General features: G+C 36.1%; 4 protein-coding genes, 2 non-coding genes and 1 pseudogene across 10 annotated transcripts; 2 read left to right on the forward strand and 5 right to left on the reverse strand.

Annotated features, from left to right (window-relative positions):
* Positions 1-338: 338 nt before the first annotated feature.
* On the forward strand, positions 339-3,923 carry pssy-2 (Phosphatidylserine synthase). Its single transcript, NM_067385.6, has 10 exons — positions 339-466; positions 521-607; positions 681-851; positions 901-1,108; positions 1,653-1,865; positions 2,199-2,350; positions 2,688-2,838; positions 3,024-3,136; positions 3,383-3,548; positions 3,663-3,923. The coding sequence occupies exons 1-10, from the start codon at positions 408-410 to the stop codon at positions 3,849-3,851; spliced, it is 1,509 nt and encodes a 502-aa protein (NP_499786.3). The 5' UTR covers positions 339-407; the 3' UTR covers positions 3,852-3,923.
* On the reverse strand, positions 3,858-5,317 carry T27E9.6 (SET domain-containing protein). The gene is made up of 2 exons (NM_067386.5): positions 4,313-5,317; positions 3,858-4,270 (listed from the first exon to the last, which is right to left on the reverse strand). Exons 1-2 carry the CDS (start codon positions 4,640-4,642, stop codon positions 3,995-3,997), a joined length of 606 nt encoding a protein of 201 aa, NP_499787.2. The 5' UTR covers positions 4,643-5,317; the 3' UTR covers positions 3,858-3,994.
* On the reverse strand, positions 5,122-5,335 carry T27E9.11. The gene has a single exon (NR_101870.1). It is a non-coding gene; the product is annotated as an Unclassified non-coding RNA T27E9.11 (non-coding RNA).
* Positions 5,336-7,095: 1,760 nt separating this feature from the next.
* Positions 7,096-8,164, forward strand: fbxb-86 (annotated as a pseudogene). Its single transcript has 2 exons — positions 7,096-7,172; positions 7,220-8,164. Coding segments are annotated over exons 1-2 (1,022 nt in total).
* An 867-nt stretch (positions 8,165-9,031) lies between these two features.
* Positions 9,032-9,052, reverse strand: 21ur-13175. Its single transcript, NR_052831.1, has one exon.
* Positions 9,053-9,199: 147 nt separating this feature from the next.
* On the reverse strand, positions 9,200-12,659 carry acc-4 (the record flags this gene model as incomplete). 2 transcript variants are annotated; one of them, NM_001392232.2, is made up of 12 exons in its annotated part: positions 9,200-9,315; positions 9,486-9,655; positions 10,102-10,169; positions 10,465-10,525; positions 10,642-10,800; positions 10,845-11,035; positions 11,173-11,347; positions 11,392-11,454; positions 11,504-11,629; positions 11,999-12,188; positions 12,237-12,319; positions 12,574-12,659. In NM_001392232.2, 11 exons carry the CDS (start codon positions 12,657-12,659, stop codon positions 9,631-9,633), a joined length of 1,227 nt encoding a protein of 408 aa, NP_001379219.1. In that variant the 3' UTR covers positions 9,200-9,315; positions 9,486-9,630. The 2 variants fall into 2 exon arrangements, with proteins under 2 accessions (NP_001379219.1, NP_001407497.1); NM_001420560.1 differs by lacking the exon at positions 9,486-9,655 and having other exon boundaries at positions 9,203-9,315.
* A 2,389-nt stretch (positions 12,660-15,048) lies between these two features.
* twk-40 (Potassium channel domain-containing protein) lies at positions 15,049-21,012 on the reverse strand (the record flags this gene model as incomplete). 3 transcript variants are annotated; one of them, NM_001268276.2, is made up of 9 exons in its annotated part: positions 15,049-15,268; positions 15,439-15,599; positions 15,639-15,708; positions 15,844-16,076; positions 16,470-16,560; positions 16,607-16,806; positions 16,888-17,006; positions 17,498-17,729; positions 20,915-21,012. In NM_001268276.2, 9 exons carry the CDS (start codon positions 20,963-20,965, stop codon positions 15,178-15,180), a joined length of 1,248 nt encoding a protein of 415 aa, NP_001255205.1. The 3 variants fall into 3 exon arrangements, with proteins under 3 accessions (NP_001255205.1, NP_001255207.1, NP_001255206.1); NM_001268277.1 differs by lacking the exon at positions 20,915-21,012 and adding an exon at positions 17,926-18,039 and having other exon boundaries at positions 15,178-15,268; NM_001268278.2 differs by lacking the exon at positions 20,915-21,012 and having other exon boundaries at positions 15,124-15,268; positions 17,498-17,714.
* Between the last annotated feature and the right edge of the window lie 1,532 nt (positions 21,013-22,544).

A 22,544-nucleotide genomic window follows, 5' to 3' on the forward strand; every position in this document is an offset into this window, starting at 1 on the left:
ATCGGCGAGTTTTCTCTTCTGAGACCTCGCAGTTGAAGCCGTGAAATTTCTCTATGGAGTTTTGTGAATTTTCTGGAAAGTGAAACTGCTTGGTCCAAAAAATGCTCACAGAAAATATTCAAACCTTCATATTCCTCTATCGGGGTTTGATATGATTTTAAATATGATTTTGTTTCTATGCATCAGAAAATTGATTATAAATTATTTGAGCAAATGTATTTTGCAAGACAAAGTCATGGAAAATGAAAAAACCATTTAAAACCGAAAAAGGATTACTGTATCTAAAGCTGTGCATTTTTGCGTCATTCTCGGCGCACTCGGATTTTAAGTATATTTATAATTTTTATAATTTATTTTCCGAATTTCTCGATTCCCTATCGATTTTCACGCGATTTTTTGCATTGCAGATGTCAGATTCAGATGACAGTGACTATTCGCAAATAGAACACCCTCGGATTTCGTCAAGGCATGGTTTTTCTTCGCTGAAATTTGATTTTTACTCAGTTTTTCGACGTTTCAGGTCTCGTAGCCCGCCGGTCAGTGGTCAAGAGCAAAACTTGGAGGATGAAGGATTTACTACAGAATGCGACAACAATCCCGACTCTGTGTATGTCCTTTTTCACAAAAATTTGCGAAAAATGCGAAAAATTAATGAAAGAATTAAACAATTGTCATTTTAGAGACCGAAAGTTCGCTGGATTACTGGATCGCATGGAGCTTGAGAAGAAACATTACGATATGATTAATGAGAGAATCGTTGATGACGTTACTATGGATCAATTCTACAAACCGCACAGCATCACCGTCCTTGTGCTCGTCATCGCGCTCCTTATCTACAAAGCCACTTTTGGGTAGAAATCCACTTAATTTAACATACAAAAAAACCAATGAAAATTGCAGAAAAGCCGAAAATTCCACCGAAAAAAACTATTACGACGGTTTTCTCGGCGCCGGAGCACTTTTCCTGCTCATAAGTGCCTTGACGTTCCCGAATGGACCATTTATCCGCCCTCATCCGATCCTTTGGCGTGTCATTTTTGGACTTTCTGTTATATATGTCATTGTGCTGCAATTCGCACTTTTTCAGAGTTTTGACGATTTGAAAAAGGTGCTTTTTTCAAAGAAACTGTCGAAAAAAGGGGAATTTTCTGTGAAAAATTGATAATTTTACAAGATTTTTCTTTTGAAATTCGATTTTAAACGCAGTTTTTCAAATTTTCAGAAAAAAAAAATACTGCCGATTTTTTAAAAAGATTTTTTTGAAAAAATCACGAAAAACTAAGAAATTCAGCGGGAAAACGCAAAAATGTCGAATATTTCGAATTTTCAAACAATTTTTCTTCGAATTTTCAATTGAATTTGAATTTCCCGCCAATAAAATTTTCTCAGAAATTTTGAATATCCCTCCAAATTTTTTAAAAGAAATCGCGCCAAAATATGACGAAAATAACGCAATGTTTCGAAATTAAAAAAAAAATTTCTAAAAAAATAGCAAAAAATGGAAAAATCGTTTTTCAAAAAATTTGATTAAAAATGGGCGGGCCTTCAATTTTAGCAAGCCACGCCCACAAATGAGGCGGCGCCTGGAGTTAAAAATTAAGCCCCGCCCTTTTCAATCGATTAAAAAATCCCAGTTAATTTCACATTTCCAGATTCTAACTTGGCTCGACTCGGAAGGTCTCGGACAAAAATCGCTGGAAGAGAAGGAATACGCGTCGGAATGCTGGAATTTGTCGCCGGCGAAAATCTGGAGCCACGTGGATTTTTTCGCGTTCGCCCATTTTACCGGATGGATTATGAAGACGTTGTTGTTACGTCATTGGGTTCTCTGCTGGTTTTTATCAATTATTTGGGAATTTACAGAGGTATATGCCACATTGAGCAAAAAAATTAGAAAAATCCGAAAAAAAATAGCAAAAAATTTTTTTTACCGAAATTTTTTTTGAAAAAAATTGTCTTAAAATTTTTTTAAAAATAAGAAAAATCCGAAAAAAATAGCAAAAAAAATTTGTTACCGAATGTTTTTTGAAAAAAAAAAAAAAGGGTTTTGAAAATTTTTTAAATAAGAAAAATCTGACAAAAATTAACAAAATTTAACTGAAAATTATTTTAATCGAAAAAAAAGTAAATATAAGGGCGTGGCTTTGAAATCTCAAAGTCCCCGCCCCCTTTTCCATGCTCCGCCCACTTTTTTCCAGCTAATGTTCATCGATTTGCTGCCGAATTTCGCCGAATGCTGGTGGGATTCTCTGATTTTGGACGTTCTTCTGTGCAATGGAGTTGGAATTTATGTGGGCATGAAACTGTGTAACTTCTTGCAAATGCGACAATTCCACTGGGAAAGTATTCGGTAAAATTTTGCATTTTTGTTTGGAGAAATACAGCTGGAAATTGGTTTTTTAAGATCAGTTTGTCGTAAGATTTGGTGTTGGGTACGCAAACACCAAGCTACAGTAACCCGGAAAACACAGCATTTGACGACAAATGCCACAAAAACTTTGAAAATCTGAATTTCAATAATCTCTGGCACGAAAAGATTGACTCTAAAAAAATTTTTTTAAAAAAAGGCCAAAAACTCGATTTAAGCTTTTTTGTGCATTTTTTTTAAGATTCGAGGCCGGGTACGCAAACACCAAGCTACAGTAGCCCGGAAAACACCGAGTTTAACGAAAAACAATTTTTTCCAGAAACATCAAATCGCGTCGCGGAAAAATGAAGAGATTCGCGTTGCAGTTCACGCCGGCCAGCTGGAGCGGATACGATTGGTACAACAGCAAATCCAAAGCAAATGCGCTCCGTCGCACCTGTTTGCTCAGTTTTCTCGTCTTTTTCTGGCTGGTAAGGCGGGAAATTTGAAATTTTTTTTAATTCCAAAAAAAAAATCGACTCAAAATTTGCAAAAAGTTCATTTTGAAAAAGAAACAGAGTTAAAAGACACCCAAAATCTGAAAAGAAATTAATTTTAGCCTCCGCCCATAAAACGGTTAAATTTTAAAAATTGCGACACCGCCCATTTTTTTCAGCTCGCCGAGCTCAACACATTCTTCATCAAGCACGTCTTCGCGATCGACACAAAGCATCCAGTGGTGTTCTGGCGGATTATTCTGATCGCCGTGATCGCCGCGCCGACCATTAGGTAGGCGGAGTCACACTGGGGAACAGAGATTTGCGAGAAGCAGAAACGTGGAAAATATCCTTTAGAATATGCTCATGAGTTGACGAAATAGTGAAAACTGTTAGAGGAAATTCATGGAAAAAAAGGCGGAGCCTTATATTCCCGTGTTTTCGTGTCTCACGAATTTCGATTTCCCAAAAAATTAATTTTGTAGTGTCTCGATCGCTTTTTTCCAAATTTTCAGCATTTCCAACATATTTTTTGCAGACAATTCTACGTGTTCTCGACGGATCCATTAACTCGACGCGTTGGCATGCAATCGTGGGTATTCGTAGTGATTTGTGTGCTGGAATTGGCAATTTGTGTCAAGTGTGGCGGAATAATGTTCGCCAAGACGTCCGGCTGGAATATGTTGCTCTGGGCGATGTCTATTGTACGTTTTCTTGGGAAAATGGGCGGGGTTAAGCAATGTTTACGAGAATCTCCTTCCCCGGAAACTAGCATCCCTAAATGCGTGGAACCTCTTAAAAATGCCAGTTTTTTTTAGATAATTGGAACAATCTCGTGTATTCTCGCATCCACTTGGTACGCCGAACACTTTGGAACGACCGCCCGTGTGCTTGTGAAGGGTCGCCGCCGTCTGTGCTACCTGGAATCCTCGCACGAAAATCTCGGAATGCTCCAGGATGACGTCATAAAGAAGCGAGAGGAGTATCTGACGCCGAAGAGATCTTAGTCTGTTTTTTGTTGTTTTTGTTGTTAAAATGTTTTTCAAAGTTAAAAAATAAATTTCACAGGAAGATCATAAGGAATGTTGGCGCGCAAAAAGATATTTAAAAATAATACAATAATAGTGGAACATCGTGACATATAAAAAGATTATTGGCGGTTCCGTCTCGCTGCTGGCTCATCATTATCATCTGGAGAGTGGCGTCGTCTTCGCGGTTGACGCAGATCTTCATCCTCATCCTCTGCCTGCAAGTCGTCGGAATCGTCGTGTGGGGCATCACGTGGGGCATCACGAGGCATCACAGGAACCGCAAGCCTCCCGTGTTCGGCTATATTGATCCAGAAGGATGCGGGAACAGGGCGGTAGACAACTTCTGCAGGTGGTGGCCCAACTGGGGGGTCTCGAATCTCCCCGTTGACATTCTCCTGAAAAATTTTTAGAGATTTCAGAGCGTTCGCAGGCATTACCATAGGATTTTCCAGTCTACGCAGGCTCGTATCGATTGCTACAAGAGCTTCATCGTTGGTAACCGAACTATCTTGCATCCAGAACACTTGAAGAATGTCAGTTTCTCTTCCTACTCTCTCTTTCAGCACAAATACAGGAGTATCTGCTTGAATGAGCTGCTCAATCATGGTGTCTCCTTGTGTGAATGGCCATTTCATGACCTCGTCCTCATCGAGGCTTTCCCATTGCAACCGGGTAACACCTTGGCAGCCAACGACTCCCGACAATATGCCTCTTGAAAAAAACCGGGTGCGATCTCTTTGAGATCCGCAAGAACTCCACAGATCCATCTGTGGTGTTTTGATTTTGCAAGGGAGTTAGCTCCTTCGTACAGGTACGTTGGAGGGAGATTGACCGGCGGCGACGGCCCCTTGCATTCCAATCTACCCCGCCCCCGCCATAAATGGTGAGGAAAGCTCCCTGCCGCGAGGTACAAGAGTGGAGCTGGCCAGAATCAGATGCGGTCACTCAACCATGGTCCCAAGTTATTTCGCGAGAATCAACAACGACACGGTGCCAGCCTGCAATAAATGTGGCGATGTCACAGGGAATGTGGAACACATGCTGAAATGTTCTATCCAACCCCCGCTCACTCCGTCAAAACTGTGGACGGATCCAAAAAAAGGTGGCAGAGGCACTAGGCCTCCCCACCAAAATCTTCGATCCAGGCGGATCTCAATAATCCACGGGTCTCCACGGACCCCTCGTGGTGCTTTGCACCACTACTACTACTATATGCCTCTTGAAGGATTGGCGAACACCTCGCCGGTTTCCCCAACGATGGTCGATAGCCCCATTCTCAGAGTGAACACAACAGTCTCAGCAGAAACCGCTTCAAAAGCCATGAGATCTAAAAACAAGTAATAATTTATAGGAGAGTACAGATTGTGTTCATAGAAACTCGAAAATTATCTAGGAAACTGACTAAACCAAAAAATACAGGTTAATAGAAATAACAAAAATAACAAATCTTCTAGTACATCTTCTTGGTACATCCTAGACAATGTGGTGCAACGCGATAGCAAAACGCAGCGTTTAGAATCAACTACTCAATCAATAGTAGGTGGCTCTCCACACCGTCCCTCCCTTTTTGGTTCCTGGGAATGAGTGTAGCAAAACAATGGGAAGAGGGCATTGTGTTCAACTGTGCTCAAGTGTCTCAAACACTGTTCAAAATAATAGTTTTTATGTCATCTAGTTATTGGATGTGATAATGATTGTGGCCGAGTTTACTTAATTTTTGGGCTACGAATGGGGAAGCTGAAAATGTACCTAAAGTTGTAAAATTTCCAAAATTGTCACCGGGCGTGTTCCATCCCACATTTAACCTCTGGAAACTTTGACAGCACATGGTTCTGATAATTTGACTTTTCCATAATTTTTCTACATCATGTGCACCAGGAGTGGGCGGCAAACGATTTTTTTCCGGCAAATCGGCAAATAGGCAAACCGAAAATTGCTGATTTGCCGAATTTGCCGGGAAAACGGTAATTACCGATTTGCCGCCCACCCCTGATACAAGAGAAATCTGTGATGTCAAACTTTCAAATTCACGTATCGTATAGATTCTAAAATTAGTTCTTAAAGTTGCCTTTAACTTGTTGTTCATGCCTCTGAAGTACATTGAATACAGAACAATCCAGCAAGTATGAGCGAATTTAATTGGAAAACGCACGAAGCCCAGAAAGGGGCGGAGCCCGCTTTTATATTGTTCTTATGGTTAGAAAGTATATTTAGATTTAAAATATTTAAAGTCTACTCAGCATTGTTCTCGCTTTTTGAAACTTAAAGTTTACCTGTCTTACCAAAGAGTCCAACTTCTTATATCTTTAAAAGTGATGTAGTCGAAATTGTTTTATTAGATTCAAAGCCTAATAGCTAACTATAACGATGAATTGAAAATATGCTCCACCCCACTCTAGGTTTTTTCGTTTACCAATCAATTTTTCACGCACTTCTTGGAGTATTTTCGTAGTTTTCTTTTATATTCGTATTAATATCTCTGATTACTACAGTTCAATGCAAAAATCCCATGGAATATCCACCAAGGTACCTTCAAACAAACATTTCTCACGTATGATAGAAATCCATGTTCAACTTTTGTATGACTTTTCATCGAAATTGGAAACATTTTACCGTGCTGGATTGCATAAAAATATATAGAGCAAGAAGAAACTATCCCAGAAACGACCAACAATGTTGGAAATGATCGGAATTGCTTTAAAATAAACTACCTTAATGATTTCATACATTTCTAGCCAAAAACTTCATAAATAGTAAAAATGTCATTTTTTGAAGTTGATTGACTTTACTATATATTTCTTGTATATATAACTACTTAAAAACTTAGCTTTTAAAAAGTTTCCAACTTTTCGACTGAAGATATAGTGTCACCAGTAGGGAAAATGTTCTAAGGCACTCATATGGTGTCCAAATTTCCAAACACCATAGCTAGGTTTGTTTGTTGTCCGAAAAAACGAATGTTGCCGATCTCGTCATTTCCCGGCAAGGTTTTCATATTTTGATAATGCCAAGTATATAGGGTTCACATTCTTGGCAGTCTTTTGCTATTGTGGACTAGGAGGTCTATGACCATCGTGTTTGCTCATAGTCAGACACATCATTGTGCAGGGCGGGATATAGAATATGGCTCGAACGCGGTGCCTACTACTCGTTTTCTAATCGATTCTATGTTCTCTGATGTGAGATCATCATTAACTCATTCATTCGTCATACAGCCACGATGGGAGGTTTCCCAATTCTTCAATTGCCTTCTAAACCTCTACGGGAAATACTTCAAATAATGGATTTTAATGAAATGTAAGTGAAATTATTTGTTCATCTCGAATCTTGAAACAAATTTTCAGAGTGGGTATTTCGTTTACTTCAACATATGCCAAACTTCTTGTCAAGTCGTTGAACGTGACGCTTTCCTATATTTTTGTAAGAATGGGGGCTGGAATAAGAATTGAAATCGTTCGTCATGATAGGAGACAATCAATTTTTATATTCTCTGTAGACAAGTCCAATAGAACAGAGCAAGTATTTGACAATGTGAATTTAATTGAGCAGGGTCGCAAAACCACGTTGACAGTAAAAAAGGGCATTGGAAAATACTTTCGAAAATCAAGTTGAGAACATTTATAGATTACATTCTTGAAATATTTCACCAATCAAAAATTAATATGTTGATGATTAATGGTTCTAATTACGATTTCCAATCTATTAAAGAAGAATTCAAGAATTTGGATATGCAAGGATTATATCTTACTTCATATTTTATGGAAGACATTGAGTTTCATAAGAAAATAGCAAAGGACTATTCACAGCACTTCAATGAACTGATTCTAGAGAATAATTTTCTAGAATCTCGCAAATTTCAAACCGCGATCAGTTCCAACTTCAAGGCTATCCAATTGTGGGATAGATTTACTGTAAAACTAGAAGACGTGATAGTTTCAAATAGCTATCAAATATCTGTTAGTAAGCCATTACCCCCAACAGATATATGTTTATTTCTGAAACATTGGATTAACGGATCGAATCAACAACTGGAGTTTTTCTTCACCCGACTTTCTGCCGGTGTTGATAGAAACAAATTCATTTCAACTGCTCTGAATGGTATTGGTCATCAAATTGCACCTATCAATAGAAAGCGTGTTTTTGTGCCATGTGTCTATAGATGGTACGACAAAAATATCGAAGTCAAAGGCGGATTTGATATTCAACGGAATGATGGAACACAAGCAACTGTTACCTTGGCTATCGAGGCTGGAAGAACATGGTGTTTGAAACTATTTGTTTGGAAATAGCCTGACAAAATCATACAGTAGTAATGATTTATCGCGAAGATCGATTCGAATATTACCGCCCACTTTCCTCTCCTCACAGTTATTGTCCCCCTACCACACTGTTACAGTATGTAACAGTACACAGAGTTACAATATGCTAGATCTTCTCTTTCCCCATCTTTTGCTATTCATTATTTTATTTCTGTTTGGTTTTAATAAAGTTACTCCTAAGCTGTAATCCAGGAGTCTTAAATTCACACTTCTTCTTATTGCATTGAATCTAACAATTTTACTCTTGTTAGAGTGTGAATAATAACTATTTTGTTGCCTATTGAAACGGTAAGAATGTGAGTTTCCTGCACCTGAAACGCTGTGTTCACAATTGTAATTCCAATCAATAATTTAACGTTGGCTGCCAATATTTTTCATTAGATCCTTCATTCATATTGCAGCTAAGATGAGAGGTTTCCCAATTTCTTCGATTCCGTGCAGTAATAATATACCGCGAAGATCGATTCGAATGTGTACAAACCTTATCTTCTTGTGTTTTTTCTGTTAGTACAAATACTTGTATCCAGGGCTGTTGGCAACCATACAAAAATCCCCCTTTTAGTCCCTAATTTTTTATAGTAATCCTTTAACAACAATAATAATTATAAAATATTCCTCTCCCTAGCTCTCCTCTCTCACCCTCTGTTTGGTTTTTCCTATGTGCCCATTTGCTCCGCTCACTTCCAACTCGTGTACAAGAGAGTTCACCTTTATCCTACATTTGAGACGTCCTCCTGAAACATTACCATTTACCTCTACACCCACCTCCATCGTTATCATTCCACTGCTTACTTCAATAAAGTAACCCACGTGATCAAACCCTTTGGGCTATATACAAAGTGCACCATAGAACACCCACTGATTTATGGTGCATCGATCTTTAAAGATAAAACACCCGTGAAACATGACAAATGCGAGATTGATCGGTAAGTTATTTATACATTCTCTTAAAAACTCAAAATATTCCAAAAAAAGGCTATAGTGCTAAAATGATAAAATATCATAAATAGTGGCCCAATTTATTACGTCAATTTACTGACAATGTATCAAAACTTTATTTAAAAATGAAAAAGTGAAAAGTTATCGAATTTCTTCACCATTTGTTCATCCGAGTGACTTTCCTGAAAATTCCCAAGATTAGCACTGAAATATTCAAAAAATGTCAAGCTACAAACTCGTTTGTATAGCTTTGAAGCCGAAACTTAGAATTTTGTAAAAACAATTTTCAGCGAAAAACGTTATTTTTTTTACAAAAAAAGAATGTTTAGGGGAAAAATTATAAAAGCCTTGCCCGAAAAAAAAGTGGTGCACAAGAAGCGGTAATAGAAGCAGTGGAGAGTCTCGTTGTGATTCGTGGATTGCGATAGACACAGAAAGAAAGAGAGAGTGACAGAGACAACACAAGAGTGACAGAGAGAAGTTGTGGTGACACATATTTAGATAGTTCTAACCAATAGTTTTCTGAAAATATAAGATTTTTTGAATTTTCTCGTAAAATATGGTGTTAATGGGATTTTTGGAGTTGCGTCCTCGCCATTCTCTTAGCAAACTTTACAAAAATGACGCAGGCGGTAGAGCTTGTGCCTACGAGTTTTGCACCCACGGTTCAATCCCCGCAGTGGTGCGAAATTTTTTTCAATGGTTTCAAACTCAAAAAAAAACCAAAACCCAAAAATAGAATAAGAAAGCTGCCAAAATAAACATTTGAACATAAATTAACCAAAAAAAATGATTGGCGGAAATTTGAATTTTGTCATACTTTCTTGCTGGTTACACATCTACCCATGCTCTCTTTCATGTCGACATTTCATCCGAGGACACAGATTTGGAGAAAAGAAAACTGTAAGGACATTTAACATGCCAGATTTAGGACACATAAGAGGGGCCTGGAAGATATAATGGCTTACCCGAGAAATATGAACCAGTACCAAATGTTGAACGCGAGAAAACTGACCGGAAATACTATTGAGGACATCTGAAAATTTGAATGTTGCACACGAGTTGCGTCGAAATAAGCTCCGATGCACCATAACAGTTCGCACGTGGTGTCAGAGTGTCTCATTGCGGTTTGATCTACGAAAAAGGCGGGAATATCGTTCCAGAAAACTGTGACGTCCGCACGCTCTTAACCATGCGAAATCTGATGAGATGTCTGCGTCTCTTCTCCCGCATTTAATAGAGATCAAACCGAAACGAGACATTCTGACTCCATGTGAGCTCGCTGTTGCTTGGCGCATTTTCCGTGCCTTGGCGCAATTCTTGACACCTACCTGATCTATTTTCAGAGCCGTCCAGTCTTTGCAGTTCATGCACAGCCAGGAGCACCGACATCTGTAAGGCCAAGTTTGTAGGAAAGTGAGAAGAAGCACAGAGAAGTTTGCAACTAACTACTAATTAATTTGAACTAATAAAATTTCAGGAAGCTATTGTCATATTAAAACTCTCACTTAATACTTCCATGCTGCCCATCTCTCGACAAATACCCAACAACTGCCAGTTCAATTAATGACGCGAAAATGAAAGCCATTGAGCTCAAAATCCAAACATCAATTGCCTTGACATCAGAAGTTTTTGGGAGATTATTCACGACCGCTCCGAATTGAAATCTGCAAAATTTAAAACTCCACCTGTGGCTGTCAAGATGTCTTACGTGAGTGCCAGCAAGGAGTTGACGCCGACAGTAGTCCTCGAGGGGATTTGCTCAGCGCCAAGTGTAAAAGAGACCCATGAAATGAAAACGGAAATGTATGCAGGTACGTACACCTGTAGAATATAGAACCCGTAGAGACGTTGGAAAGTGAACGTGGCGATTAGTTCGTTGAAGATTCCGGGAGGGTAGAGCTGAAAATTTAAATAATTTCTAGTGGCTTCTCGTATATTGCTAATCTTGACGTTTCTCATGGTTTTAAAAATGCCTGATAGCTTGGCGCATTTCTAGTGACTTGCACAATTCTCGTGCTTTGTCAAAAATAACTCACCCTAAGCTCACTGCTCGACGAGAAATCGACAAGAACATAATCGGGCAGTGTAATGTTCCCTTTGAGAATCGTAATCGGTGGTACTGTAGTTATCCACTCCATTTTCACTTGATCCGTGTTATGCGTGAAACTCTCGTAGAACAGCATACATCTCTGCTGATCAATTGGGAATGTTCTGAAAATGTTTTAATTAACACGGGGAGCGGGAAATTCAATTACCGTAAAGTACTAGAGCAGGGTCCAGTCAGTTTGATGCGGTAGTTGTGCCAAATTGAGCCATTGCTGGAAATTCCAACATTTTCCAAAATTTTCTCAAAAAACCAGAGCTCACCTATAAATTTGCAAGAAAATATTCTTGAAAGGACTTTCATGAATATTTGCCAATTTGCTATTCACAAAACAGGCATGCGGATTCCAGATTTTATTGAGAATTGTCGCTCCGTCAACGGACATGTTGCTGAAATTACAAGATAATTGAATTTCCTTGAAGCTGGTAAAGCTCTCAGAAAATTGGTCACTGAGAAAGCGTCGAAAAACTAAAGTTCAATATGTTGACAATTTTTAAAGATATAAGAGTTATTTTATTCATCTGAACAAAGATATTATCACAGTGTTTCGGCAACTACTAAAAATTTTTTAGCAGAATTATTTTGCTAGCTGACAATTTTAGGTAGCTACAAGATTTGCCGAAAATGGTACTTTCAAAATTTTTCAGCTCAAAATGTTTTATATCTCCGTAGCCGTACAAGCTACCATAAAAAAACGCACTAAATTAAATTTTCTACATATGTGTTCATATCTTTTTGATATCTCAACAACTACCTACCTCTTGCAAGGATTCAAATGTGAATATGCTAGAGAAGGGTCTGTCCATCGCTCTGTCACATAGATGTCCAGCTCGAATTCTGACGTAATTTCTATAATTTTCGACACTTCCTGAACCCAAATTTCAATGGAGACTACGACATGACCACCGCCTGGCAAGTCCAGCTTGTTGTATCCGTCGAGAATTTGAGCTGAAAAAGATTGACAAATGTTTGGAAATGTTTTCTCTGTCACCAAACCTATAATCGCGTCGTCTCCCATGCAGGTTTTCTCCGTATGCGGAACACTAACATTACGTGCTCGTTTTGGACAATTGAACATGCTGTAATTATTAGATGCATGTAGTATTTTGAGAAGAAAATATGAAAATTTTAAAGAAATTAAAAATAATTTTTACGAATTTCAAATTTTGAAGTTCGAAAAACTTTTTGAAAATTTCAAAAAATAAATTTATTTCTGTTTCATTTTAAGTTTTATTATAAATAATTATGTTTATAAAAAATACTTACTTACGACAAATATTTCTTTCAATTTTGAAATTTTTGAAAATATTTTTTCTTTAAAAAAAAAACGTACCACTCATTACTGTCATCTTCCAAGCTCCTTAACAATGATCCTGCATTTGATATGAGAATGGAGATTACTAATATGATTAGTCGCATAGTGTCACATGTCTTTTTGTATCTGGTTTTCCTGAAAATGGAAAGTTAGGCCACTCTTTGAAAAATTAGACCATTAATTTAAAAAAGTCATGTTTCAAAAAGTTATGCCGCTGATCAAATAGTTAGACCATTGATATAAAAATAGACAATTATTGACAAGTTAGGTTTTTTTTCAATCCCGGGGCATTTATTGAAAAATAGGTCATTGATGAAAAAGTTAGGCCATTGATGAAAATTCAGGAATTCCTTATCATTTTTGAAAAATTTCAGCATAATCGGCAATTAAAACCTAAATTTTTCAAAAACCCGCCAACTCAAAGCGATGAAAAACAAAATGAAGGAAAAGAAGACAACGAAGGCCATCGTCAACGTGTGTTCCCCGGGGAAACCAGAGATGCCCGTTGGGCTCACGGAGCTCCGAAAGGGAGAAGATGGGCGGTGCAAATAGAGAAGAGTGAGGGGAAGATATCCTCTTTTTCGGAAGAAAAAAGAAGAAAAAGATGGCAGATTTTACGTTTCTTCTTCTTTTTGGAGTCGAAGAGAAGGAGAAAGGGATGGAGTACGGAATTTTTGATTTGAACACACACACAATTTTGGGAGAAAATTTATAGGACGAAGAGACGGAGATAATTTTGGCGAAAAATTCAGGTATTTTTACATTTTCTGAAAAATGTTCCGGGAGACTCACAATTTGAATTTCCTACCAAAGTTATTTTTTGTTAAAATTTGGAAATATGAATTTCCTGCCAATTAACAATATTTTAACGACTACATTGTACATTTGTAGCAAAATTTGTACGAAGACTGGAATTTTTTTTCCCGCAAAAATTATTTGAAAAAATATTGTCTTTAGTTAATTTGGGCGGGAATTTTAATTTCCCCAAAAAGTTTTGGATGAGAAATCGTCAGTTTCAAAATTTTTTGAGTTATTTTGTTTTTGAGTTTGAGTTGTCAAGCATGTCTGTAAAAAAATAACAAAAATTGAAAAGCCAAAAGCCAAAAACTGAAAAATAAAATACTGGAGAGTTAGAAAAACAAAAAAGTGGCGGAATTGATTACTACTGTGGGAATTTTTTTTTTGTTTTCCTTATATGAGAAACTTATACTGCGGCCCAAAAATTTGTCTGAAATTTTAATTAAATTCAATTTTCCAACTGATATATCATATATAAAATTTTCAAATAATTTTTGCTGAATGCTTAAAACTTTAATTGTTACGGTAAAAAAATTGGACGAAAAACTCAAAAGTATTTATTTTTATTTTATGCTTAAAACTAAAACTCAAATCTAAAACTTTCTTTTTAAAAATTTTGTTTCAAATTTCCAAATTTTTTCCAAACCAACCGAAACAAAGAACATAAGAAAAAGGACGAAACAAAAAAAAATTAGAGCACAAATTTCATTTCCAAATTTGCCAAAAGTATATCTGACGGGGGCCCTTTCTTTTCTAAAAAAGGGGATACAAATGTACAAACAGAAGACGAAGAAAATCGAGAAAACCGGGAGGAAGAAGTCGTGACTCTCTATTTTTCCTCGTCGCGTTTCGGGAATTGGATTTTCTCCCAGCTAAATTTGGGCGGGTGGCCGGAAGAAAAAACCGAAGAGGACGGGGAAGATTTTGGTGTACTGCTGAAACTCACTGACCATTCGAAATTCACCGTCGACTCAAAAATTTGTCGAACCTCTATCTGAACATTTTTAGTGAAAGTTACAATCCACTTCTTGTAATATGTTCCTATAAATGCTAAAAAAATCGGATATACCTATGTAGTTGAAAAAAACTGAAAAAATTTGAAGAAATGTTAAATTATTGAAGTGCATTTCATTACTGGGTTTGGGAAATCTTTGATAAAAAATGCAGACCAAATTTTGCCAGAGAACTTAATATCTTCAAAAATCCACAACTATATGATGTTCTAGTACCTATTTAGACTTGCATAACCACAAGAATAACATGGAAAATGACACTAATTAGTGTGTCAAACGGGGAGGAAGAGCATGTCCCCTTCTTCATTTTCTTTAGAGAGAAACACTAATTACTTTTATGGGGGAGCTGTTGAAGAGCAAACGCAATTCGTTGAAATTTCAGAATCAGATATGGTGAAGATTGGAAAATGATAGGGCTTCTCAGATAAACAAGAAAAAACAATTAAATGCTTTTTTTGAAGTCCCGGCACAAAACCCTAAAGTACCTCAAAAATGTTTCTACATTGTTAAAAATCGCTCTAAATTTCCAGTTTATCTAACAAAAATTCAGCTTAAACTTACAGCAATCTTTGAAAAAGTATAGTCATGGCAAGCTTGAATAGTTTTTTAACCTTCCGTACCTCATACAGTACCCGCGTTTTTGTTGCTGGACCCAAAGGCAACCTAACTTGATGCAACATATTTTGAACTTTGAAAATACTTTATGTATTTATTAAATTGAAAAATTTAGATTTATTTTCATGTTAAAAAATTAATTAAAAAACACCCGTTAAAACAAAAAAAAAACAAACACAATTAATCTAAAAATAAGTTAAACATGAACTTCTTGAGTTCTTCCAGTGAGAATTGACCATAGCGATTGCCAACTTTCAATTGAGGCCAATGCTCCAAAATCGATAAATCTGGAAATTTACGAGTTTTCAAAATATTTCAGATATCAAAACTTATCAGAGTAAATACCAAATGAATATTTGAAATATTTAATTTGTAACTGAACTGTTATACGAATCTAGATATACAAAAATTTAAATTGATTTTTCTTTTTATTAAGAAAAAAACCGAGTCCTCTCACCGTATTTTGCTCAGATCCTTTGGAGCATAAGCTCCCTTGACAATTATTGTGTCATGGGTCTTCTTTTGGCCATACTTTTGTTGTAGAACACTCGCATATCTCATTAAATCCGGCACGTGAACCATCTTCCCGCCGACGTTTACCAAAGCAAATCGGGCGTCCTAGAAAATTTTAGTAGGACTAAAAATTTAGCTTCTTACCTTAATAGCTCTTCCGAAGTAATGCATTTTCCGAATATACTGAATTCCAACCAAATCGATACACATCGTGCTGGAAATTTTTTGTTGGTACTACCTATATAAAATAACGCAACTGGCAAAAATTTTCAACGATTTGAAATTTGTCAACTACAAACTACAGTTTTTTTGAGACTCGAGGCACTAATAGCCAAAATCACAAACTTACGTAATCGATAATCCAATAATAATATAGCATAAGTCTAAAATATAATATTCCCGTTTCAATGGTACTATATCACCAAATCCGACAGTCGTCATTGTAATAAAGCTAAAGTAGAATCCAGAGAAGAAATCCCATCCTTCCCACATACTCAGAACAACTGCTCCAAATGTTATGTAGCTGAGTAGTATCGCCACAATTAGGAATATAGGAATCGAGATGTAGTTTTCCAAATGATCCTTAAAAAGTTCTAATTGGAAAGTGTTCGAGGGTGAAGTGGTCGATTGTTTTGGTTATTTTGGTGTTTTTGGCAAAAATGAATTTTTTGGATGTTTTTTTTTAGTTTTTTGTTCAGACCAAAAAAGAAAAAAAAACAAAATGTTTTGTTTTTTTTTCAAGTTTTTTTTTTGGTTTACTGGAGAAATTGAATTTTTTGTAGAAGCTGAAAGATGGGCAAGTTGCCGGTGATTAGCGGGCGGTTTTATCGCTCGTTTTTTTTTCCGAATTTTAAAAATGTACCCGATATTGGCTGATTTCAAAAGTATACTCGAAATGTACTTATTAATTTCAAAAAATGTTTGCCTGTTTTTGCCCATTTTAACCACTACTAGACCATTTTTAGACCCTCTTACCAGATTCAGGTCCCCTTCCTTATTCTTATCGTCCTTACTGGAAATGACACTGTATTTTTGTTTTGAGCACTTTTCCCGAAGCTTTCGGTACCTGAATTTCGGATTTTTAAAAAAGTTTTCAAAAAAAAGTGTCTCACCAAGTATACAATTGAACAATATTTTCAGATAAAAACTTTCCGATATCGGCAACAGTTATAAGGATCAGTGGGACACCGAAAAGTGCGTATAGGATGCAGAGCAATTTTCCTCTTCCGGTTACTGGGGTCAAGTTACCGTAACCAATAGTCGTGAGGAGAGTTGTAGTGAAAAATAAAGCTGTCATGTAGGTCCAATTGTACTGAAATTTAAAAATTGAGTTTGTGAAACTTAAACACAGTGCAAATTCAATTTCAGATAAACATTTCAGACTCCAACTCACGTCTTCATCCTCTCCGCCGGGTCTCAGATGCTTAGCTCCTATACAATGGGTGTCAAATGCCTCGAAAAGAATGCGAGTGACGTTGTCTACGTATTTTACAGCCAGATCCTCCACCACGTCTGGAAATTTCGATGATTTTTAGAGATAATGAAAACGATGGAACATTTAATTTGGAAAGTTCCAAGAAAAGTCGGTAATAATGCAGATTTTTTTTGAAAAAGCAATAAATTTGAAAAAAAACCCAAAAAAATTTGTTCATATATTTTCAACAATTCTGAAAATTTCCAAAAAATATTGATTAATTGCAACCGTCCTTTTAAAGTATATAGATAATTTGGAAAAAGTCTGCTCCAATAACATTGTTTAGTTCCCGAAAGAGTACACAATAATGTTTGAACAACCCTAAAAACTCAATAATTTTGAAAATATATTTATACTTAAAAAAAAAAGAAATGTCGAAAATATCAAATCTTAAAAATTATTTGAATATTTACGTTTTCAGAAAAAATTACGTAATAATTTTAATTTGAGAAAATCAATAAATTTTAAAAGCTTCAAAAATCGATTTTACCTATTGCTAAAATTCAAAATTCTAGTCTAAAAAACTTACGTTGTCCAATACCGCTTTCCCTCATCTCCCATAAATGTTCAATCATTTGTCGTTTGTGAATATTGAACCTTTCGATATTCCTAGCTCGAACTTCAACTTCATTCGGTTGCTCCAACTGATAGAAGAGAAACGCTCCAAATCCAACATAGACAACCGACAAGACAATAAGACTGACGTGAGCGAGGATTATCCGGGCGTAGGTTTTCCATGTTGCCATTGGGCGAGAGGTTATCTGGAAAAAATGATGTGAAAAAAGTTCGAGATTTTGAACCCCGATCGCAAGTTTACAAAATACCGCGTTGCCAATCCAAAGGGATTCAAATTTTGCAAAAAAGCGTGTACCGAGAAAAAAACCAGACAAGCTAATATTTCTACGTTTTGATTGAATATTCATAAAAACATTCATAAAAATCATATATAATCAATACATCATTCTCGTTCTGATCCTGCTCTCTGCGATGATAATGTCGTTGATGCATTGGTCGGGTGAACATCCCGACCCGTCCGGGGGTATAAGGTAGATGAGAGGTGACGAATGGCATCTAAATCGGAGAGATTTGGGAATTGTGAAAGTGAAACTACAGAAGTTCATACAAAGGTTGGTCTTACCAACATTCCTCATAAGGAAAATTTCGATGGGCCTGCCTAAATTTGTATTTCAAACAAAATTGAAGTTTTTTATAAATGGAAATGCATCTTGTGAAGTTGTGCAAAACTTAAAAAATAAAAAAAAAAGTTTTTAGCAGACCCGAAACGAAAACCGAAACCATAAAGTGCGGGGGAAATTGAAATTTTTTTTCAAGAACGAAAATTATTAAAATTTCAACATTTTTTTTACAACTATACAAATTTTATGCTAAACTATTCGTTATGTCCTATACAACGTCGAAAAAGTGTCAAAAAAGGTCATAAAACTCGGACGGGGTGCGAATTGCCTTACCCCTCCATCAATGGCTGGGACGAAGCCAGAAATGAGTTTTCTGTTTCTTTTTAGCATTGAGCCGAACAATAACAACACTCTTGGGACATTTTGATGAATTTCATCGCCCAACGAAAAAAGAACACGATGAGAAGTCTCATGGGGGGCGGAGCGCGAGAAAATGGCTCAAAATTTTGGAGCGAATTTTTTTGAAATTTTTTATGGTAAGTAGCTTTGCAAATGGATTATTTAATTGCAAAGAGAAATATGAATGAAATTTTAAACGAATGAATATTGAATTATTGAAGTTTTAAAAAAATTTTTCAATTTTTCTTAAAAACATGTTTGGAACTAATTTTGAAATTTCAAAATGTTTTACTTGACTCATTTGTGGAAAAAAGTTTTCCGAAAAAAAAATTAAATGTCGAAAAACGTTTGAATTAAAATTTTCAGAGCATAAAAGTGTACCCAAAATTTTCAGAAATCGAGGTGCTGAAGAAAGCTTCTAATGTTTTGAATTTTCCGAAAAAAAAATCAAACATTTCAAAAACAAATTCAAAAAACTCAAAAATAAATTTCAATATAAAAACTAAAAATTCATTTCGGAAACTACGATAGAAGTAATATTTTGGAAAACTGTTTTTTGTTGAAAATCTTTTTAAAAACCTTGTTTTTTTTTTGAAAACTGCTAAAATAACTGTTAAAATACTTTCTGCCAAAAACTAATCAAAGATAGTACAAAACTGACCACGGCAGTAAGGCCCAAAAAACAAAAGGAGAGGGGGAAGCTTAGGGAAACGGGCGGTGCCAAATCAAATTTGCACAAACAAAAACATTTTCCTGCCTAAATTTTCTTATTTAATAAGAAAAACTTGTCTTCCTTTTTTTCGAAAAAAGTTGGTAAAAATATATAACTTACGTGCATTTTTTTCCTGATTTATGAATTGACAAACTTTCAAAAAAAAAAGTTTTTGAAATTTTTTTTCTCTTTCTTGGAAATGTTCCAAAAGTATACCAAAATTGAGTGAATCGGGAAGTAGAATATGAGACGAAGTTTCTTAAAAACGTTTGCTCATCATCATCATCCGGAAAAGCTCAGTTTTTGGAAAAAGGTCCCTCGAGGGAGGCGAATGGGAGGCAATATTTCACGCGGACTCACTTTTGAGATGGAGGACAGCCGAACTTTTGCAACAGGCGGAAGGATATACATGAAAATAGTCAAAAACAGAAAAAATGTTTGGAAAAACGTAAAAAGTCCAAAAAAAAAAGTAGAAAAATTAACACCGGGGCGCTTGCGGGCAGATACCATAACAAGCAACCGTTGTCATTTAACAAACTTTTGATAACTTTTGGTAAATTTTATGCAATTTTTGACAAATCTGTGGAATACTCTAAAATCATCAACAGGTTTAAGTAACTTTCGCCAATGATTATAGCTAGGTAATATCAGGAAGTTTTAGTGAAGTTCTTAGAGTTGATTTTTTTTGCGAACACTGCAACCCTTGGCTCTTATGAAGACTTTTTGACAGTTTAAAAAATTTAGAGAATTCCAGGGGATTTTCCAAACTTTCGGCAACTTTAATTTTATCTTAACATATCGTGAAACCCTTTACCGTGCCCTACAAAAAGAGGTAATTTCTCACCTAATTCCGTGTGGATAGCCGAAAAAGTGATCTGCTAATCTCCTGAAGAGCTCTGTCACTTTTCATTTCTCTACTCTCTACTCTCTATTTTCCACAGAAAGTTTATTTGATGGGTCCGTCGCGTCTCACACACACCCCACAACTACTCAGTCAATTTCCAAATTAATCCCTACCCCCTTCTCGTGTGTGCTCCGGCTCATTTGTGGACACCCAAAATTGGAAAATTGACTAGGATCAGCCGGGCGCAAATTGTACCATTCAGGTGGGTGTTGAGAAGGGAGTTCGAGCGGTAGGCAAGGGAGCTTCAGAGATATGAAGGTGCGCTCCAAGGTGTGAAGCGTGCTAAGAAGTGATCAATTGACGTCTTAACGATATGCAAGAGTGCCCTCTGAGAGAGCGGGGAACGCGTGTACCCTACTATTAGCGGTAGATTCGGACCAGTTGGTATGCTCCAAGTGTGGATTTTTCAAATCAAAAAATATACGAGCCTCTAAAGTAAGGAAAAAATTCACTGATAGCAATTTCAAATCGACTTTTATCTAGTTTAAAGTGCTCCTCTGCCGCTGAAACTTTTGTAGGGTGTATTTAGAACGCTTTAGAAAGTCTTCTTCCAAAAGGCATAGATTTCATCCAGACGTCCGAGATTAAGTTGAAAACTTATAGTTGCGAAAAGTTAAACCCTAACTTATAGTTGCGGACGCTTCTATGATATACATAAACGCCTTCAAGATAAGGAGGAACACCCGAGAAATAACAATAGTCTCATTTAAAAAAATACAAAATTCGTTGGTTGTCGATGATTATTTACCGCTTTTATGCAATTTTTGTTGTTTTTTTGTTAAAAATTGTCATTACCTGTTCACCACTGAGCAGCTGATCCAAATCCCATGGATCCGCCTCGACCATTGGTGAATATTCATCACTCGATATTCCATCCAAAATCATTCGGCTCTGGAACATTCTGTGATGTGTGCACTGTGAGCTGCGGCCACGAAAAAAGTGAAAATATGAGGCAATGGAGAAGTAAAGGACACAAAAACTACATACGTTCTGTGAGAATTTATGATACCTCTTTGCTTACTTTAAATGGCATTTTTGAAGGACAAATGGGTATAGTGGGAAATTTAAGATTCTGTTTTGACAAAAAGTTACGAAAATTTTATTTCGTATTTTTACTCCCACTTTTCCAGTGAGGTTTTTTGTTGCTGAATTTTGATTTACAATTTATTAACCAAAGGCATTTTTTGGAAAAAAAGATTTTTAGATAAAGTTTTAGAAAATTGCTACATATCAAAAATTTTCTATTTTTTGAGTAGCTTATGATGATTTGGCATGCCTAAACATTTATTATCGGTCGACTTCTAAAATTATAAGTGCCAAAAACTGGAACTACATCTACATACGCTCTGTAAACTACATACGTACGTGAGTTAATAAGGGGCAAAAATTGAGAAAACATTTGAGAATAACTTTTTACTGTAAAATTGAAAAAAAAAACAAAAAAGTTCTGAAAAGTTTGGTGCTACTATAGAACAATTTCATAAATCATGGAACCTATAAAATTTTACTCAGGAACAAAACTTCAAGTAGTACTACTTGAATAAAAATCAGTGAAAATGGCAACAACTGCAAACCCGAAAACCGTTTATCTCTTCCAATATATCTGGGACTCCAATTTCCGCAAAAAGAAGCGTCCAGTATGGAGGAGTTTATGAGCAATTTGGAGCACAAGGAGGGGACCCTTTCAACATTGTAGGCAGGAGGGGGGAGAAAGAGGTGAAATCGAATCGAATCTGCCAAAAGAGACAAGCTTTTCGTTCCCTTAGGGAATTTGAAATTTCAAGACGATGATACACACCTTGCAGAAGAAGGAGGATGTCGATCAAAGTAGACATTTTGATCAAAAATTTGAAAATTGGACTCCTCTCGGACAAATTACCGGCTGAAAAGTTGAGATGCGGTCTTGAGAATCAGGAACCAGAATTTTCGATTTATTTACATAGTAAAAAAAAATTCACATTTATTTTAATTCAGTTGGAAATAAATGCAAAAAAGCAGGTTAATTAATGTTTCTATCAAGTTTTATATTAGATAAATTAAAAATTTTTAGGAACATTCCCAACAAAAAACTTTATTAAACTGGCAAAAGGTTCCAAATTTTATTTTTGTGAAAAAAAAATCTGGTTCAAAACAAAAACAACCAATCGAAATAGAGCCCTTCTCATCTAAAAAAAGTGTGCACGCTTGAGGGAGAAGAGAAGGGAAATTAACGAAGTTCTGGTTTAATGCATCAAATTGAAAATGGAAATACACAAACCGGATTTCCTTTTCTTTTTTTCCATTTTTTATGAGAAATTTGGAGAAAATTTATCCAGATCCCACGTGATAGTGATTAGAACATAATGGAAAAAGAAGAAAACCAATAGAAATTTTAATTTTCTTTTTAAAAAAATTACGATAACTCTGAAAATGACTACAAAATTTA

This window comes from Caenorhabditis elegans, chromosome III, assembly GCF_000002985.6.
Source record: "Caenorhabditis elegans chromosome III".
NCBI lineage: Eukaryota > Metazoa > Nematoda > Chromadorea > Rhabditida > Rhabditidae > Caenorhabditis > Caenorhabditis elegans.

Bases quoted from the DNA above. Each gene is read 5' to 3' on its own strand.
- pssy-2 (NM_067385.6), top strand. From the start codon at position 408: ATGTCAGATTCAGATGACAGTGACTATTCGCAAATAGAACACCCTCGG. The intron at 3,137-3,382 runs GTAGGCGGAGTC...TATTTTTTGCAG, and splicing joins ATCGCCGCGCCGACCATTAG to ACAATTCTACGTGTTCTCGA. The intron at 3,549-3,662 runs GTACGTTTTCTT...AGTTTTTTTTAG, and splicing joins TGCTCTGGGCGATGTCTATT to ATAATTGGAACAATCTCGTG.
- T27E9.6 (NM_067386.5), bottom strand. From the start codon at position 4,642: ATGGATCTGTGGAGTTCTTGCGGATCTCAAAGAGATCGCACCCGGTTT. The intron at 4,271-4,312 runs GTAATGCCTGCG...AAAATTTTTCAG, and splicing joins GTAGACTGGAAAATCCTATG to GAGAATGTCAACGGGGAGAT.